Consider the following 19,413-nt stretch of genomic DNA (forward strand, 5'->3'; position numbering starts at 1 on the left):
TTTTTCAAACAGTACAAGTTAAAACAAATGCAAATTAGTCAAACGAGCTATTAGGCTGTATTTTTAAACACTCAACTGTAGGTTTTTCATATAGTCAGGAAATGTAGTTATTAAAGCAAATCTTGAAGTAATTCAGTGAGGCTTCCCTATTAAACATCCAAATTCTGAAAAATGTAATTGTGTGTATATAATAACCACTATTGTGTATATAATTAAGTCACATTTTCAAGTTTTGGGCCAGTTTTTGCATTTGTTGAACCTCTATGTACTTTCACTGCACATGAGAAGCAGCTGATAAAGTCCTGTCAAGGATGCTTTCAGAGACCATTTGTAGCATGAGATGATGCAAGAGTCCAACTTCAGAAAAAAAATGGGTTTGTGTGTCAAGGTAAAACTGTCAGAAAACTCAGATTTGCCACAGCAGATGACATTAGTGGAATTATGTTTATTATTATTATTACAATGCACATATTTACACCTTCCTGCAAACTTTTCCGCACAGTTTTGTTCTACCATAAACAGAAGATTACTATTGGAAAAACAGTTACTTAAATTAATTACATTCATTATTGTTGTAATGTCACATGTAGATATGATGAATACTATTATTCAAGCATATCTGACACACAAACAGTGTTTCCTCCAAGTTGATTTGACCGTGGTGGCCCCACACAGCAACATTTCTGACCCCCTACGGTATCAGAAATAGGGCTGCATTGTTAGAGTGGGAGAAAAAATAAAAAGGAAACTCTGCAACAAAAATGACTTAATGCTCATTTCTCACTTGAGAGCTCATCAAACTCATCTGACAGTTCAGAGTCACTGTCGTATCCATCCCAATCATTCTGGAAGTCCATACTTGTTCCAGTCAAAACTTTAGCATAACAGTCTCTTGCATGCTTCATCATTCTGGTGACTTCTTGCTTCTTTCTCAAAGTTAAGCTGAGGAAACCCTTGATCCCTTCTTCATTTAGATCCCACAGCTCACCTTGTAAAACAAACATTATCAGAAAAAAAAAAATTCCAATGTACAGTATAGTATTTCAACGCATTACTTAATGTGTACTTTTCAATGCCTCACTGGAAAGCTGGCATGACATCTCCTTGAGTGTGTCTGCACGAGTGGAGAGAGATTTCCAATGCTTTGCCATCTCAGAAAGAACAATCTTCTTCTCCTCAAGTCTCCTGATAGCCATCACAACATCTAACGCCTTCCTCTTGGTTTTCAAATCTACAGCGTCTGGGATACAGTCGTGGAAAATAAGTCAAGTATAAGTATGATTATTTTTCAAAGAATTTCTGAGATAATCTGGGATAAGGCATAATTATTTTTTTGCTACTGTGAATTAAACAAAATTGTCAACAGATTTGTGTACATACCACCATGTGAAAGTTGCCATGGCCAAACTGTCTCGTCAGAGAGAATGATGTCAAAGGCGATTCTTTCTGTATCTGGAACCATACTGTTGTATTTTTCAACAACAGAGCTAAGAATGGCCTTCTCCTCTCTGATTTTGCGCCGGATCCGGGCCCGACCTTTGCTGCCATCGGTGTCTTTGTAAAGGCGCTGGGACCTTCTTTTAATGCTGGCCACCAGCACCTCTATTCTATTGATCACTGCGTCAAGATCGGCATTCTTTTGGGATGTTGTTGCTGAGAAGAAAAAAAAAAAAGTGTAAACATTTCACATTTTCATGGCAGTAACTGAAACGCTATAATGAAGTCATAAGGATGATCCCTCTTTGCTTTTTTTTCCCCCCTTTATAAAAAAAAACACAGCTCCTAGAGGAAGGACATGCGAGTCTCAATCATTTCATATTTATTAGCGTGTATAGGAAGTATGTAACAGGGTACCAAAGAAAATTACAACGTAGCCAAGATGGGATCCACTAACTGCAAGAAATGTCCAAACTTCTGGACTGTGCACCATTCAGGTACTTTCAGGGTACTTTGTTTTGACATAGTTTCCAGTGTGAATAGTGTATAGTACATACTAAAATTTGGCATTTTTATTGCATAAGTACATGACCAAAAAAACAGTGTATGTATGATTTCATTTTAAAACAATAATTACTTGCAGAAGCATGTCTCCCATTATTCTGCAGAACTGAGACATTGAAGTAATAGTATAACTCTCACCTTCTGCCCACTCCTTAATATCAGTGACCCAGCCCTCAACTTCAACCGGTGTCACTGCCAGCTGGATTCTCATGCTTTCCAGGTCCTGAAGTTGGCTTTCCAGACGTTTTGTGGCCTTCAAATAACAAAAAAAGGAAACGAAAGTAGAAAAATGTTATACCTACAAAAATATACAATAGAAGGTATTTACAATATAAGAAAATAACAATACTCATCTCTACCTTCTGATATCGGCAGGCAAGTGAAGTAGCCAAGTTATTAAACTTTTGCTGATTCCAGCGCATGGCCATCAATGTAAGCATGTCAGTACGTCCTACAAAAAAAATTAAATAAAAAATAAAATAAAAAAACACAACACCACATGTCCCTCACTGGCTACAATTTTCTTGTAACACTTTCAGTCTAGTGCAGTGTGTGGTTACCTTACCTGCTTTGGACATGTGCTTCGTGGTCACAGCAATCCTAGAGAGGAAGGCGTTACACTGCTCAACCTCCTCGCCAAGTGTCAATCCGGCCCCTTGCTGGTAAGCTCCACTCCATTTAACCTATTGAAGAAAATACTTAAAAGCTGCCAACATTCCTTTACAGGTGTTTAGGGACAGTCAATGACATTGTAATGTTTTCTTACCTCGCAATTTAAATCATGGGCTTTGGCATGAAACACTGAGAGGAATGGTTTCATGCTCAGAAGGTGCTGGAGCTCCGGGCAGCTTTTTGTGACTTTGTTGAGGTAAGGCCAGTACTTGCAGGTTACTTCCATGGCAAAAAAGCTTATTGGCGTATTTGCCAGCTTGTTCTGCAGGTAGAGGGGATAAGCATATATTTCTCCCCTGAACATGTTGAGAGCGGTGAGAAAAACTCCATGTCGACAGACTGCAAGCTCAAGTCCCTCCTCATCAATTTTACTTGAGGATTTCTGAGACGTTTCCCTTGCAGCTGACCACTTCCCTCCACAGACACCTCTTCCAGAGAACTACAAAATGGAAAAAGGTTGTTATAAAAAGTAAGGAATCACCCAAACAATGTCAAGATGTTATTGGTGTTTTTTTGTTTAGAAATATTATAAAACAAGTTTACATGGTTGGTGGTAGAATGAATGTAATCCAGAAATCTCTCTACTTCATCATCTTTTGCAATGAAGATGCCATCAAATAAGGCTTTTTCTTCCGATCTAAATGAAAGAAAGATACACATTGACCTTCAATATGACACAGCCAAGGTTACTTTAACAACACTGCAAATTACACACATTTTGAAAGTACCTTGCTGCATTCTTAAAGCGGTAGTGCTTGCGATTTCCATCCACAGAAACAGCAAGCATGTCTGGGGTGCATGCAGGGCAGACAAAATGCTCCTCCCTGCAGATCTTATCCACCTCAAATCTAACAGCCTCCCACTCCAAAAAACTTTTTCTGAAGCTGTCTGCTGTGATCTTCCCAATCTGTTTCAGAACAATAAAACATGCCAACATAATTCACAGTAAACTAAAGTCAGTAAGGTCAAAGGTGACGCCAAATCCTCCACCATCGAGCCTCCAAAGGCAGCTGCTCAGCCCAGTGCATCATTGGAAATCTTTTGGCTCTTTGTATGTCACGGACAGAAAACATCACAACCAAAAAATTTTTACATTTAGTGTACGAATTTAGATTTTTTTACAGAGCGGCAGTTTTTACACAAAAATGTGGAATATTAGATGACGTTCTGTCAATGTATCGTGTATAGCTAAATCACTGTGTTTTGATATCATCAACATGCTCCAATTATAATAATCAATGTGTTGATAATGTCACCATAGTCATTCTACAATACACGTTAATACTAGTACTAGTTGTTAGTGATTCCCACCACTAATACTCACACGGCCAAAGCGGAGAGTTCGTTGATCAAGCATTCTTAAAAATGCTTGGCATGACAGTCCTGGTGCTGCCATCTTCAACTCTTCATATGAATAAAACACATCTGTAGAGTCCACTGTGGAAAAGTGAAGGGTAGCAGGCCAGTAGTCATTACGGACTAAGTCATCCGCTCCAGGGCTCCATGTGGTTTTGCATGCCTCGCATTTCATCTCAGGCATACTGAGATCATATCGTCCTGGAAAAATCAAGAACACATTGTATTATGCACAACTCTGACAAATTCATTGGGAACTAGAGGTCCCTCCCGCATGTCCCGACACAAAAGACTGCAGCGCGGGACAGGTTTTGAAAGCTCTATGCGGGACTGGCCGGGATGAGACAGGTGTGTTTGCTGGTGCGGGAGAAACAGATGATTCACTGCATTTCCGCAAATTAAATATTTGTGTAAAACAACATACACAAATGAGAAAGTAGTGCATGTAATTATAGTTCAGCTGGATGATATGTTAGGCAGCAATAAAAAAAAGAAGGTGTTTAAGCAGTCTAACTGACAATGTTGTTTACGTGGTTTCAATTCTTTCCCGCTGCTCTATCTGAAACTTGAAATTGAAAGCATGACAGAAGAAGTGGACACCACTGGGCTACTTCAGATGTTCTTGAATTTCTAAAGAAAAGTAGCCTACATTATAATCACCCATAGAGTACAGTCATAACCAAGAAACTTAAAATCAGACATCTGGCAGTCTTTCTCAGTTGTCAAATGCATCTTTCGTGAAATAATGCAAAACTGAACATCCCTCCTGCCTATCCTGTGGTCTTTCACAGGCGGGAGATGCACATACGGTTATCGATGCGGATGGGAGTGGGACTTAAACAACACATTGCAGAACGGGACCGAATATTGCAGGAAAGGGGGGGGGGGGGGGGTGCAGGACTGAAAATCCTGCCCAGCGCAGACCACTATAGGGAACGTTTGAATAGAAATAGATAAGCAGTTTTTTTTATTCAAATAGGACAATGGAAAGTGTCAGGAAGCAAGTGGGAGAGCCCTATGGGGTGGAATCAGGTTAAAGTCCAACCCAGGTCCCTATGGGCACTTTGCCCAGAATGTGATATGGACACTAGAGCCACTTGATCTGGAATGTTCCCTTAAGTTCATCTTATTCTTACCATTCATTGTAAGCACAGCAACAACTTTTCCTGTGTTGACACTCAACGATCCTGGAGAACAACTACATATTTTTTTGGGCATCTCCAACGGCACAATACACACTGAAAGACACATCATATGCAGGGATTAAAGACATGCATCGTACTATGTACTAACTCGGAAGTATTCTGTAATCCTTTTTTTTAATAAATGATTTGAAAAGCTTTAAAGATAAAGTGTGTTTCAGAGAAAGTACTCAAAAGATTCCTGAGAGGCCTATTATACTGTAAAGTTATTTAAATAAACTGAGAATGGGACTAGGGCTGCACAATATATAATTGCGCTTTTTCTGACAGATAAAGCGATTACCATTTCCAATATGATTTTTGAATGTGAATGATTTGATTTAGTTCAATATTCCAAATGTCTCTTTAATTTGTGCCACCTCTGATAGGTAAGCACAGCCAGTGTACAAGACTAACACCCACTGACTGACTGAAGTTCGCCAATCAGAATTTTTGTACCCTTTACGCACTACGCAGACCCACCAACCAGAAGTTGCACAGTCAAGGAGGATGACGTGAATATAAAAGTCAAATGTCACAAATGTACCTAAGCATGATTATTTGCAGATTTTACCATTAGGCAGTTGCGTTGGATCATATTGCAATTGTGATTGCATAAATTGTGCAGCCCTAAATGGGACACTCAAAAAAAAGAAAGAAAAAAAAGAAATACAGCTTACCACACTGGGAAAGAGCCCTCTCCACGACACAGGTTGTTGGAGGCAATGGCTGAAAGAATCCAGCTATTGTTGCATCCCTGTTGTGGAATACGTGGTTTCGGTGTATACTGACATCACAATCAGCACAGAAAAATGGTTGTGGTCTGCAGTCACGACAACGGACAGCAGCTGGACTCATGCCACATTGTTGGCAGATCTGAGTTGTCACATTTTGTTGTGCTACCATGGTATTCACCAGACAGGCTCTTTCTTTCTCCCACCTCTCTGAGAGGAGACTTTTTCGAGTAGACCAGTCTGAAGAGGCCCGTGGTGGTGCTGGTGCCGTTTCCTGATCATCCAAGTCATCACCCTGTGAGTGGTTTCGCTCTTCAAGGAAAGTCTCTGTTAAAATAGTACATCATATTTAAAAAAATAATTTCTACACTATCAAAGTATGTAACATGGATGTTGTCGGTTATCCTGTTGCAATTTACATTCTAATTATTAGAATCTGTAAACAAAATGAACTGATGGCGACAAAAAAAGAACATACCAACAGTGTCAGGAGGACAGTAGCCGTCCAACATTCTAGGATGAGCACCAGCCTTACGACTGTAGCTGTGACTAGCTGTAGCAGAAAATAAAACCTAAATCAACCTTTACAGCATTACAATTCCAAAGATTTTGACAAGCTCATTTTATTCCACACAATGATACAAACTTTTATTAGCCCAATTACGTTGTCTATACCCCTTTGGTGAGTATGTCATAAAAACTGCATATCTCATACCAGACACATGACTGATTCATGTATTCAATCCCAAGAGGTAAAACAATCTACATCTCCATTTTAGATATATGTGAACAATCACAGGAGTTCTCCTTTAAGTAATATAACTGAAAAATAAAACTGACCCATTTGGTTTCGGGATGACCTTGGTCTGTCATAGACAACATTTCCATCACTGTCTCTCTTCAACCACCTGACAGGTTGATGGCTGGTGGATGGTGCTGCCTCCTGTTCTCCCGACATCTTATTAATGAAATCATCCAAGCTCTGGAGTTCATAATTTAATTCAGAATGTTCATCAAGCTCATCAAGGACCTGTTCGAAATTGGAATGGTCACTCATGACGAACAAGGACAAACAAAACAACACTAAAGGGATAGGGGGAAGAGCAAATGAGCAAGAACCACGGAGAACTAGACGGACTAACAACAATTAAATAGACAAACGTGGCTCTTAAAAGTGCCTTTGTTTTTGCTTTTTAATGAAACAGAAGTTTTAAAATAAATGATGAAGGAACAAGGGGACCTGTTGAGAGAAGGGAAAGATAATACATTCAGATTTGAAGATCATGCTACATACAAATACATATATACTGAAAAACTGAAAGGTTTAAGAACTTGAGAAAATGTTGGTCAAGTTTGCCCATGGTTTGGGATGTGGCGGGGAGGTCTGTGGGTGCTTATAGTATTAGGCCAGAATACTGTAGGGCTGGGTGTTGCCTGAAAACTCACAATACAATAGCTCAAAACGGATGGACTGATCTTTACAATCATGGCTGATATTGATACCAACCATTCAAAATGCCAGTTTGGCTGATAATCAGTGCCATTTTTTTTAATATGTTTTATAAGTTATTAATTCTACTTTTGTACTAACAAGGAAAAATATTTCTTTAACTGGTTTATTTCCTTTTCCCTGTGATAATTTTACTGTATATAAATGGGCACAAAACACTTGGCAAAGAAAGAGCAACGACATACAACCACAAGAAGAATCCCAACGCAGAAATACATTATAGCTGCTGTAACACGTTATGTCTCATTATGAAAATCTTACATTCTCTTATGATTGTACCTTACATGATTATATGCGACAAAAAATTAACTTGAATTCAATTAGCTAACTTTGCTAGCCTGCACATTTGGTACAGAAAGCCATTTTTTTTTAGAATGTTTTCCATTATTTATCGTCATAAGATATGGCCACCTTAAAAAATGTAAAGTTCCTAAACACAACTTCTTGTCCTGATTCAACAGTTTTGATGTGTAAATGTAAGAATAGTATCGATCTTTATTAATTAAGCCTTCTAACATTACTTTACTTACCGAGTGGAAAATCGCAATGGACCTTGGGATCGCCCATACGGTGACGTCAGCGTTATTAATTTAGAGGATTTAATAATAATAATAATAATAAAAAGATTAATTGAACACAATCGTAGCATTTATATGCATTTATTAAAATCAACAAACCTCTGATAAAAATAGGTTATCCAGCATGCTATAGTTAAAGCGGTGTCCTACCAATGATTACTTGCACGCGCCTTGGAGCGTTGTTAAACTCACCTTTTAATGCTGTTTTACCTGCAGTCGAGCGTTGCTTTGGTCAAACTCACCTCTGAATGCCGTTTTCCCTGCAGGTGAGCGTTGTTAAACTCATCTCTGAATGCCGTTTTCCCTGCAGGTGAGCGTTGTTAAACTCATCTCTGAATGCCGTTTTCCCTGCAGGTGAGCGTTGTTAAACTCATCTCTGAATGCCGTTTTCCCTGCAGGTGAGCGTTGTTAAACTCATCTCTGAATGCCGTTTTCCCTGCAGGTGAGCGTTGTTAAACTCACCGCTGATGAACGCGCTAAACCTTTGCGGGCGCTTTGATATCAGATTGCGAGGCTTTTTAAACATCAAAAACCCGCCATTTGGGGGCCGCCATTTGACTCACCTTGGCATAGATCATTTTTTGTAACCTGTTCCTTTTTATTTTTATTTATTGTAGTCTAGATCCATACGAGGCAGACAATGGGTTGTGGTGTGCTGAAACAAGACGTCAAATTTCAACGCTGTTTAGTTCCATAGAAGTCTATCGGACTACCCCCCACGTTGAAAAAAGACGTCAAAGGTATACCCAGTGCGTCAAAAAAGTGACGCCAGATCCCTTGACCATGCGTCAGACATTTGACGAGTTTTTTTTTTTTTTTTTTTTTTTTTTTTTTTTTTTATTGCAAGACAAAAGAAATACAAATACAAAATAGCACTGCATTGTCATACAATGACACATAAAAAAAAAAAAAAAAAAAAACCCCAAGAAACCGGAAAATCATTCTTTCAGTATAATAGCATCATAAGCCTTAATAAACTTGTTATTCTTATTATTATCAATGTGTTTAAGAGATTTAACAATGAGTAAAATCTCTGCAAGAAAGACATCAAATCTAGGTAACGTATTGAGAAATTTTGATTTATGAATAAAAAATTTACAATGCAAAACAAAAAAATTGACAACAAGATCGACAACATGGTTACTACCAGAAAAATAGAAAAAAATATCTTTCAAAGAGAATTTTAAATCACCTTTTATAAAAGAAGATAAATAACAACTTAAGTTCTCCCAAAGAGACTTCACCTGATTGCAATAATAAAATAAATGTAGTAAAGTTTCTTCTTCAACTCTGCAGAACACACATAAGTTAGAAAGATCAAAAAAAAGAGCAATTTGAGAGTTTGTTGGATAAACATTATGCAAAATTTTAAAATGTACCTCTTTAATTTTATTAGAAATGCAAAATTTTTCAGGGAGTAACCATGCTCTCTTCCAGTGAATATTATCAAAATAATTGGTCCAGAAAAATTTACATCTAGGGGATGTATATACTGAATAATGTAATATTCGCTTTACTGTTACATTTTTTATCAAGAAAACAAACTCCATCCAGTAAAAGTTTGGGCATAATTGTTTTCCTCTCATTATAACTCAGGTATGTCTTAAATAAATGTACATAACTTGGAGACAAACTTTTGATAACAGAATTGAAGGATCTAGCTGGCAGGGGAAGAGTATACAAAATCATAAATTCTTCATAATCCAATATAGTACCATCATCTTTAAATAAATCCAAAACAAAAACAATACCTCTGTCATACCACTTTTCAATAAAAAGAGACTTTCCACGAATTAAAATACATGAATTATTCCAAAGAATTTCTTTGTGGGGGGAAAAGTTGTGTACATAACACAATTTCCAAGCAAGTAAAGCTTGTTGGTGAAAGTTTGAGAGAGAAATCGGCAATTTAGATGGAGTAAAATTACATTTTAAAAGAAAATCTAGACCACCTAATATACGAAATATAGTATTGGGGATGTAGTACCAAATTGAATCATTACTACGGAGACATTTTTTTAACCAACTAATTCTAAATGAACTAACTAATTCTTTGAAATCTAAGACTTCTAATCCACCTTCAGAACGTCTGTTAGACAAGACAGATTTCCTAATTTTATGGGATTTATTCTTCCAAATAAAATTCAGCAACATTTTATTTATATCAACAACAATTTTGTCACTTACAAATAAAGATAAAGCAGGGTAAACACAACGGGACAAACCCTCTGCTTTAGATATTAAAACTCTGCCATAAATGGATAGATCTCGTTGAAGCCAAGAATTAAAGATTATTCTAGTTTTCTTTATTTTAGGAGAAAAATTTAGATGTTGACGAATTGATCTATCTTTAGTAATAAAAATCCCCAGGTACTTGATACAGTCTTTAACTGGAAAATTATGAATTGACGTTTGTTGGGTATCATAGAGACAAAATAGTTCACACTTTGATAAATTTAAATACAAGCCTGAGGCTTCAGAAAAGGACTGAATAATTTGAATACTTAGAAGAATTTGATTCTGATCTTTAAGGAATAAGGTAGTATCGTCCGCAAGTTGAGATATTTTAAATTCTTTACCAAATACAGAGATACCTTTCAAAGTGGGATTTTGTAAAATATTAAGTGATAGCAATTCAACAGCCAAAAGAAAAAGAAACGGGGAAATGGGGCAGCCTTGACGCACTCCTCTATCACACTTAAAACGTTTAGTGGTATGCAAATTAACCAAAACTGAAGAGTTAATATCATTATAAAGCATTCTCACCATCTTAATAAATTTATTTCCAAAGCCAAAAACACTAAGAGATTTAAACAAAAATTGGTGCAACATTTGACGAGTAGCGAGTGAGACTGTGTTGGTGTGACGTACACTTTCTGTAAACTGAGCCAAACATTTTCACTGATTTAGGGTAGAGTAAGAATATTTAAAGTATTGCGCAAGTTAGTTCATACTTGGATATAATTTTATATGCAATATTACCTTTTCTTTTCATCATCTTTAAGAGTTGATGATCATTTCTGTTCAACTTTATTTCTCAGTTGATGAATCCATCCACAATTCATAAAACACAACACATGCAACTTCCTGTCATTGAAATCATTTAAAAATCAAAGCGACAGGTTAGAAAAAAAAGCCTCAGGCCCAAATATTCAGTTATCACTAATGAACTGTTTGACAAACACTTCTTGCTTCGAAATACAGATCTGAATTAAAAAAAAAAAAAAAAAAAAATCACAGACAGTCCCCGGAGTCTCAATCTGAATCAACGGAGTCGCGAACATGCTCCGAAGTGCCGATCTGAATCAACCGAGTCGCGAACATGCTCCGAAGTCCCGATCTGAATCAACCGAGTCGCGAACATGCTCCGAAGTGCCGATCTGAATCAACCGAGTCGCGAACATGCTCCGAAGTCCCGATCTGAATCAACCGAGTCGCGAACATGCTCCGAAGTCCCGATCTGAATCAACCGAGTCGCGAACATGCTCCGAAGTGCCGATCTGAATCAACCGAGTCGCGAACATGCTCCGAAGTGCCGATCTGAATCAACCGAGTCGCGAACATGCTCCGAAGTGCCGATCTGAATCAACCGAGTCGCGAACATGCTCCGAAGTCCCGATCTGAATCAACCGAGTCGCGAACATGCTCCGAAGTGCCGATCTGAATCAACCGAGTCGCGAACATGCTCCGAAGTGCCGATCTGAATCAACCGAGTCGCGAACATGCTCCGAAGTCCCGATCTGAATCAACCGAGTCGCGAACATGCTCCGAAGTCCCGATCTGAAAACTTCGACCAAAGAATGTAAAAAATAACTCTATTTCTCTAATAACTCTAATAACTCTACAACTCTATGAAAGACTCAGACCACGTATCTAAAAATAAATCGCTATAGTAAAAGAGAAATAATAAGAGGAGTGAAGTTTCCTACCGTTCTGCTGTGTTTGGTCCTCACGCGCGTCTGACGCTCCGCGGCGCGTCTCCGCCCCATCACACGCTCGTTTACAGCGCTAAATTAATCATATTTGCTAATTATTATACATTTACTTCATTGTCAGCTTCAGGTAATTCATTTATTATTGTTCAATGAACTGTTTGATGCAAAAAAAAAAGGTTGTAGCCTATTTCAGTAATAATTCAAAATTATCAAAATAAAATATATAAAATAATGGTTTATATTTTAATATCCTTTAAAATATAATTTATTACTGTGATGTGCAGCTGTTTTTTCAGCATCATTCCTCCAGTCTTCAGTGTCACATGATCTTCAGAAATCAGTCTAATATGATGATTTATTATTAGAATTATTAATAGTTGTGATGCCAAATATTATTTTGGAATCTGCGATACTTTTTTCCGGATTCTTCGATGTATACTTTTTTTTTTTTTTAAAGAACAGCGTTTATTAAAAATATAAATCTCTTCTAACAATATTAATCTTTGATTTCACTTCTTATCAATTTAATACATCCTAAAAGAGTTATAAACTTTTGAACTCTATTGTTTATTGTTAGAAAAGACTTCTATTTTAAATAAATGCTTTTCTTTTTAACATTTCTTTCATCAAAGAATCCTGAAAGAAGCATCACAGTTTCAGCAACACAACTCTGATAATAAATCATCATATTATTCTGATTTGTGAAGATCATGTGACACTGAAGACTGGAGGAATGATGCTGACAATCACAGAAATAAAATAGATTTTAATGTATATTAAAATAAAAAAGTTGTTTTACTTCATAATAATATTTCACTTTTTTCCTGTATTTTTGATCAAATAAATGCAGTTTTGATGAGTAAACTCCTGTAAAAACAACAACAACAACAACACATAAAAAATCAATCTGATCCCAAACTCTGACCGGTGTGTGTGTGTGTTTGTGTATAGCACTTACACACTAATCCCCACAAGAATAAAGATGTTAAATACTCATCTGAGGAGAAAACTATGTTGCATAATAATGAAAGGATGTGTGACGTACACTTTCTGTAAACTGAGCCAAACATTTTCACTGATTTAGGGTAGAGTAAGAATATTTACTGTATTGCGCAAGTTAGTTCATACTTGGATATAATTTTATATGCAATATTACCTTTTCTTTTCATCATCATCTTTAAGAGTTCATGATCATTTCTGTTCAACTTTATTTCTCAGTTGATAAATCCATCCACAATTCATAAAACACAACACATGCAACTTCCTGTCATTGAAATCATTTAAAAATCAAATCGACAGCTTAGAAAAAAAAAAGCCTCAGGCCCAAATATTCAGTCATCACTAATGAACTGTTTGACAAACACTTCTTGCTTCGAAGTACAGATCTGAATAAAATTTAAAAAAAAAAAAATCACAAACAGTCCCCGGAGTCTCAATCTGAATCAACCGAGTCGCGAACAGGCTCCGAAGTCCCGATCTGAAAACTTCGACCAAAGAATGTAAAAAATAACTCTATTTCTCTAATAACTCTACAACTCTATGAAAGACTCAGACCACGTATCTAAAAATAAATCGCTATAGTAAAAGAGAAATAATAAGAGGAGTGAAGTTTCCTACCGTTCTGCTGTGTTTGGTCCTCACGCGCGTCTGACGCTCCGCGGCGCGTCTCCGCCCTATCACACGCGCGTTTACAGCGCTAAATTAATCATATTTGCTAATTATTATACATTTACTTCATTGTCAGCTTCAGGTAATTCATTTATTATTGTTCAATGAACTGTTTGATACAAAAAAAGGTTGTATTTCAGTAATAATTCAAAATTATCAAAATAAAATATATAAAATAATGGTTTATATTTTAATATCCTTTAAAATATAATTAATTACTGTGATGTGCAGCTGTATTTTCAGCATCATTCCTCCAGTCTTCAGTCTCACATGATCTTCAGAAATCAGTCTAATATGATGATTTATTAGAATTATTAATAGTTGTGATGCCAAATATTATTTTGGAATCTGCGATACTTTTTTCAGGATTCTTCGATGTATACTTTTTTTTTTTTTAAAGAACAGCATTTATTAAAAATATAAATCTCTTCTAACAATATTAATCTTTGATTTCGCTTCTTATCAATTTAATACATCCTAAAAGAGTTATACATTTTTGAACTCTATTGTTTATTGTTAGAAAAGACTTCTGTTTTAAATAAATGCTTTTCTTTTTAACATTTCTTTCATCAAAGAATCCTGAAAGAAGTATCACAGTTTCAGCAGCACAACTCTGATAATAAATCATCATATTATTCTGATTTGTGAAGATCATGTGACACTGAAGACTGGAGGAATGATGCTGACAATCACAGAAATAAAATAGATTTTAATGTATATTAAAATAAAAAAAGTAGTTTTACTTCATAATAATATTTCACTTTTTTCCTGTATTTTTGATCAAATAAATGCAGTTTTGATGAGTAAACTCCAACAACAACAACAACAACACATAAAAAATCAATCTGATCCCAAACTCTGACCGGTGTGTGTGTGTGTGTGTGTGTGTTTGTGTATAGCACTTACACACTAATCCCCACAAGAATAAAGATGTTAAATACTCATCTGAGGAGAAAACTATTTTGCATAATAATGAAAGGATGTGTGACGTACACTTTCTGTAAACTGAGCCAAACATTTTCACTGATTTAGGGTAGAGTAAGAATATTTAAAGTACTGCGCAAGTTAGTTCATACTTGGATATAATTTTATATGCAATATTACCTTTTCTTTTCATCATCATCTTTAAGAGTTCATGATCATTTCTGTTCAACTTTATTTCTCAGTTGATAAATCCATCCACAATTCATAAAACACAACACATGCAACTTCCTGTCATTGAAATCATTTAAAAATCAAATCGACAGGTTAGAAAAAAAAAGCCTCAGGCCCAAATATTCAGTTATCACTAATGAACTGTTTGACAAACACTTCTTGCTTCGAAGTACAGATCTGAATTAAAAAAAAAAAAAAAATCACAAACAGTCCCCGGAGTCTCAATCTGAATCAACGGAGTCGCGAAAATGCTCCGAAGTGTCGATCTGAATCAACCGAGTCGCGAACATGCTCCGAAGTGGCGATCTGAATCAACCGAGTCGCGAACATGCTCCGAAGTGCCGATCTGAATCAACCGAGTCGCGAACAGGCTCCGAAGTGCCGATCTGAATCAACCGAGTCGCGAACATGCTCCGAAGTGTCGATCTGAATCAACCGAGTCGCGAACATGCTCCGAAGTGCCGATCTGAATCAACCGAGTCGCGAACAGGCTCCGAAGTGCCGATCTGAATCAACCGAGTCGCGAACAGTCTCCGAAGTGCCGATCTGAATCAACCGAGTCGCGAACATGCTCCGAAGTGTCGATCTGAATCAACCGAGTCGCGAACATGCTCCGAAGTCCCGATCTGAAAACTTCGACCAAAGAATGTAAAAAATAACTCTATTTCTCTAATAACTCTACAACTCTATGAAAGACTCAGACCACGTATCTAAAAATAAATCGCTATAGTAAAAGAGAAATAATAAGAGGAGTGAAGTTTCCTACCGTTCTGCTGTGTTTGGTCCTCCGCGGCGCGTCTCCGCCCCTCACACGCGCGTTTACAGCGCTAAATTAATCATCTGTGCTAATTATTATACATGTCGACACGCGTGTGAAGTGATCCAAATCTTCAGTCTTTTCCACAAGCCCTCTCTGCTCTGACTGGTCAGACGCCCGGTCCGTTGTTGAACTGATGTAATTTAAGTATTAAGAGTAAGAGTAATGATGTTCCTTTATCTTCAAGGCTTTGAATGAAGTCCTGCAAGTAGTTCACAATCCGTGATTCTCTCTGCGCTTCACTGAACACACCGCACTTAAAACAGTGACAGGGGCATCAGATATTTCATTGTTTCTCATGACAATGGAAAACCTGTAAAAAGCTGCAGATGAGAGTCTACGAATGAGTATAATGTCCCAAAAACATCTAACCCTGATGTGTGGATTGAAGAGAAAGGAGGAGAGTCAGATGGACAGAATCACAGATACTACACCTGACAATGTCTTCCTTTCATCACATGTTAGGATCCTGTGTACCACATGCTACGATTCTTTCAGAAAGCTCAAGCAAGGCTGTAGTGTCTGCAGTCTCAATCTAAAGAAATAAAAACCAGGAGTAACACACACATACACTACACAGATGTATATACAAATCTGAATTGAGTTGAATTAGAAAACCTTGTCAATCAGATCTAGCAGGTCTGCATCTGTTATGTCAGCTCATCTTTATTAATCTCCCGGAAGAAATGAAATTGTAAATCCACTTCATGAAAAAGGTCCGTCCTGAGTAATGCTCACTGCCATTATTTCACCAACTATCCTAAAGTACAACAACAATATTGATTAAACATTACAATGAATGTAATATGGTGTATTTATTTATCAAAATGCTCCTCTCCAGAAGTAATTTTGTAGCTGAATACCAAGTTGATGGTCCCTGAATATGGATTTGATGAGAAACATGACATCTTGTTGACGAGCTGTTTGTGACGTCTCTGAAGTACGGCTGAAGCACTGATTGAGCGATTACATGTGACAGGATTCATGTCAGTAAATTGTCCTGGATCTGTTTACAGACCCTTTGGCATTCATTCATGTTTATTTGGCGCTGTAGCCCGTAACTGGTGTTAAAAACAGAGGAAGACGTGATCTTTCAAGTGTGCTGCATGCTGTCGCTTCACTTGACCTGAGACACACTGCGTGATCGTCACTGCATTAGATAGAGAGCACCACAGTCAGATTTATTGGTTACATTTCAAGATAAGATGAACAGAAATCAAATCTGAGACTTTGTTTCTTATCAAAAGTAACTAAGCACAAAGCCTATTGTGGTTTAATGGATGAGAGATGTGCTATAATGTTCTGTTCATTCATCAGCTGTAAAGAGACGATCCATCCTTGGGATTTACCAATCAGTTTGTAAAGATGAGATTGGTTCGATTAAAATTGAGACATCAATATTATTTTACCCAGCTGTAATGCTAATAAACCTTCCTGAAATTGTCCTTCTGAAAGTCTGTAATTGAATACTTCAGATTTTTCCCAGTGCTCCCTCCTTCAAATAATCTTTCCTCAATTCCGGCCATCATTTCTGTGAAAAAAGCATGTTTCCAGTACTAATAAACAAATGCAATGAAATTAGTAAAGAAGATGATGACTACATTTGATAAAACTGCATAATTAATGCAGTGGTGCTTCATCTGAGAACAAACACACAGCGGTCAGGAATTGTTTCATCAGAGCAGCTCGATCTATCCCAGGATCTCCAATGAAAGAGACTCTGAGGGGATTCTTCGGAGAGGACTTCTTCTGTGTCAGGCCTCGGGAGAACATGTCTTCTCTTGTGACACAGAGGATGAAAACGGCTGAAGGGTCTATTCCTCTTTAAGTGTGTCGATTGTGTCTGTAAGACTTGAGAAAAAGAAAACAGATGCATTCTTTTTTAGCTTTTGGCCGATGTAAAAAAGGCACTATAAATTAAACTTAATTGCATCTCTTGTGCTTGTCTTGCTTTTGTCCCGTTATGATGAAATCTTGGTTTGGTCTAACGTCAGCTCTGAAAGAAATTCAATTTAGCTAAATAAAAATGACTACCACACACAAACAACTAATGGTAAGGACTGTAGTTTAAACCAATAATTTCATGAAAACACAAAGCATAAAATAAAAATAATAACCTTTCCCCACAGGTACTTGCATGTGCTTCAATAGTCTTCTGAACACATGGCAGAACACACAGGACAAGAAACCTCACAAACAAATGCAGGAAAACACTTCAAACACAGAAAAACTGAATTTTCTCCAGTCATTCCTCCAGTCTTCAGTGTCACGTGATCTTCAGCAATCATTCTCATATACTGATCTGATTCTCTTGAAATGGTTGTGCTGCTTCATATTTTCTTGCAATCTCTGATCATTTTTTTCTGGATTCATTAAGAAATGAAAAAGATTTGGAATGACATGAGGGTGAATAAATTATGATAATTTTCATTTATGGCTGAAGTGTCCCTTTAAAAGGAAGTCTAAAGTCCACCCAACTTAAAATAATAACTTAAAGGGGGGGTGAAATGCTCGTTTTCACTCAATCTCCTGTTAATCTTGAGTACCTATAGAGTAGTACTGCATCCTTCACAACTCCAAAAAGTCTTTAGTTTTATTATATTTATAAGAGAAAGATAGTCTGTACCGATTTTTCCCGGAAAAACACGACCGGCTGGAGGCGTGACGTGTGGGCGGAGCTAAAGAATCACGAGCGCCAGTAGGCTTTTGCGTTGAGAGCGTTTGGAAGCTGTGACACCGTGAGGAAAAAAACATCATCCAAAACAAACCATGGCTTACAGTCAGATTCAGCGTTTATTTATGATCCAGAATCAGATCCAGAAGCTGAAACTGAACGAGAGCAGAAGCAGCAACGACTCGCTCCGAGCGGGGCTCGAACCCTGGTCTCCGATGGGAGACGGACGCACTAACAAGGAGGCAGAGATATTTTAAGCAGTTTTACTCACCGCCTGCGGTTCCAACACACGATCGTGACCCTTTTTCCTTGGGATTGCATCATCCTTAAGAAATAAACGATACGCAAATCCGGCGTCAAACTGGGCCTTGTTTGAAAAACAAGCATCTTCGAAATGCAGGGAACAAACACAAACACTTGCACAACTCCGTTGATGCTCTGTAAAAATAAACTCCATCCACTGGTCCCTTAATGCTGTTTCTCTTTTGGTAATCTGTGCACGGTTGTCTTGCCCTGGCAACCAAAAACACACTTCTTTTGTGACATTTGGCGACGCTCTCGCTCTGATCAGTGAAGTCTGTTGTGCTCTCAGTGCTCTGCTATACGGGAGCGCGCTCTTCCGGCAGAAGTGCCTCAGGACCCATATAAGGAAATTCCGCTCCATCTAACGTCACACAGAGCCATACTCGAAAAAAACTTTCCCAAACTTGTGACAGACCGGAAGGAGTATTTTTGGAACAGAAATACTCCTTCAAACGTACAACTTAATTTTTGAAACTTTGTCCATGTTTAGCATGGGAATCCAACTCTTTAACAGTGTAAAAAACTCAGTATGCATCAAATAGCATTTCACCCCCCCTTTAATATCACAAGTTGTCACAACATAAATAGTCACGTTAAACTAAAAAATATCAGAACAAAATATTTTTTGTTTACTGAACACAAGGCCTATTATCTATAAGCATACACAATTTTTTATATTATTCGAATAGTCTAAATAAATAAAAGACCATAACACAGGTCAAATAACTTTTTTTATTGAAAGTTTGTGTCCAAAGCACAAGGACATACCAAGTCTTGTATATAAACTTCTTTACTCAATGCATTTTACACTCAACTCAACACATAATGC

At 37.3% G+C, this 19,413-nt stretch overlaps 2 protein-coding genes and 1 long non-coding RNA gene across 5 annotated transcripts in view; 1 reads left to right on the top strand and 2 right to left on the bottom strand.

Annotated features, from left to right (window-relative positions):
- The window catches only part of LOC127964884 (NACHT, LRR and PYD domains-containing protein 12-like), a 1,383,583-nt gene that overhangs the window by 1,162,919 nt on the left and 201,251 nt on the right, over window positions 1-19,413 (bottom strand). The window lies entirely within an intron of this gene.
- Window positions 1-19,413, top strand: part of LOC127964964 (uncharacterized) — a 528,628-nt gene that overhangs the window by 322,070 nt on the left and 187,145 nt on the right. The window lies entirely within an intron of this gene.
- Window positions 426-15,571, bottom strand: LOC127964897 (uncharacterized). Of its 3 annotated transcripts, none has more exons than XM_052565389.1 (15): window positions 14,740-15,571; window positions 6,785-11,014; window positions 6,423-6,497; window positions 5,891-6,271; window positions 5,166-5,267; window positions 3,998-4,230; window positions 3,402-3,580; window positions 3,217-3,310; window positions 2,768-3,112; window positions 2,567-2,684; window positions 2,361-2,452; window positions 2,140-2,254; window positions 1,381-1,653; window positions 1,067-1,240; window positions 426-988 (listed from the first exon to the last, which is right to left on the bottom strand). In XM_052565389.1, the coding sequence occupies exons 2-15, from the start codon at window positions 6,999-7,001 to the stop codon at window positions 774-776; spliced, it is 2,613 nt and encodes an 870-aa protein (XP_052421349.1). In that variant the 5' UTR covers window positions 7,002-11,014; window positions 14,740-15,571; the 3' UTR covers window positions 426-773. The 3 variants fall into 3 exon arrangements, with proteins under 3 accessions (XP_052421349.1, XP_052421350.1, XP_052421348.1); XM_052565390.1 differs by lacking the exon at window positions 14,740-15,571 and adding an exon at window positions 13,124-13,347 and having other exon boundaries at window positions 1,082-1,240; XM_052565388.1 differs by lacking the exon at window positions 14,740-15,571 and adding an exon at window positions 13,124-13,347.

Source organism: Carassius gibelio, chromosome B9 (genome assembly GCF_023724105.1).
Source record: "Carassius gibelio isolate Cgi1373 ecotype wild population from Czech Republic chromosome B9, carGib1.2-hapl.c, whole genome shotgun sequence".
Taxonomy (NCBI): Eukaryota; Metazoa; Chordata; class Actinopteri; order Cypriniformes; family Cyprinidae; genus Carassius; species Carassius gibelio.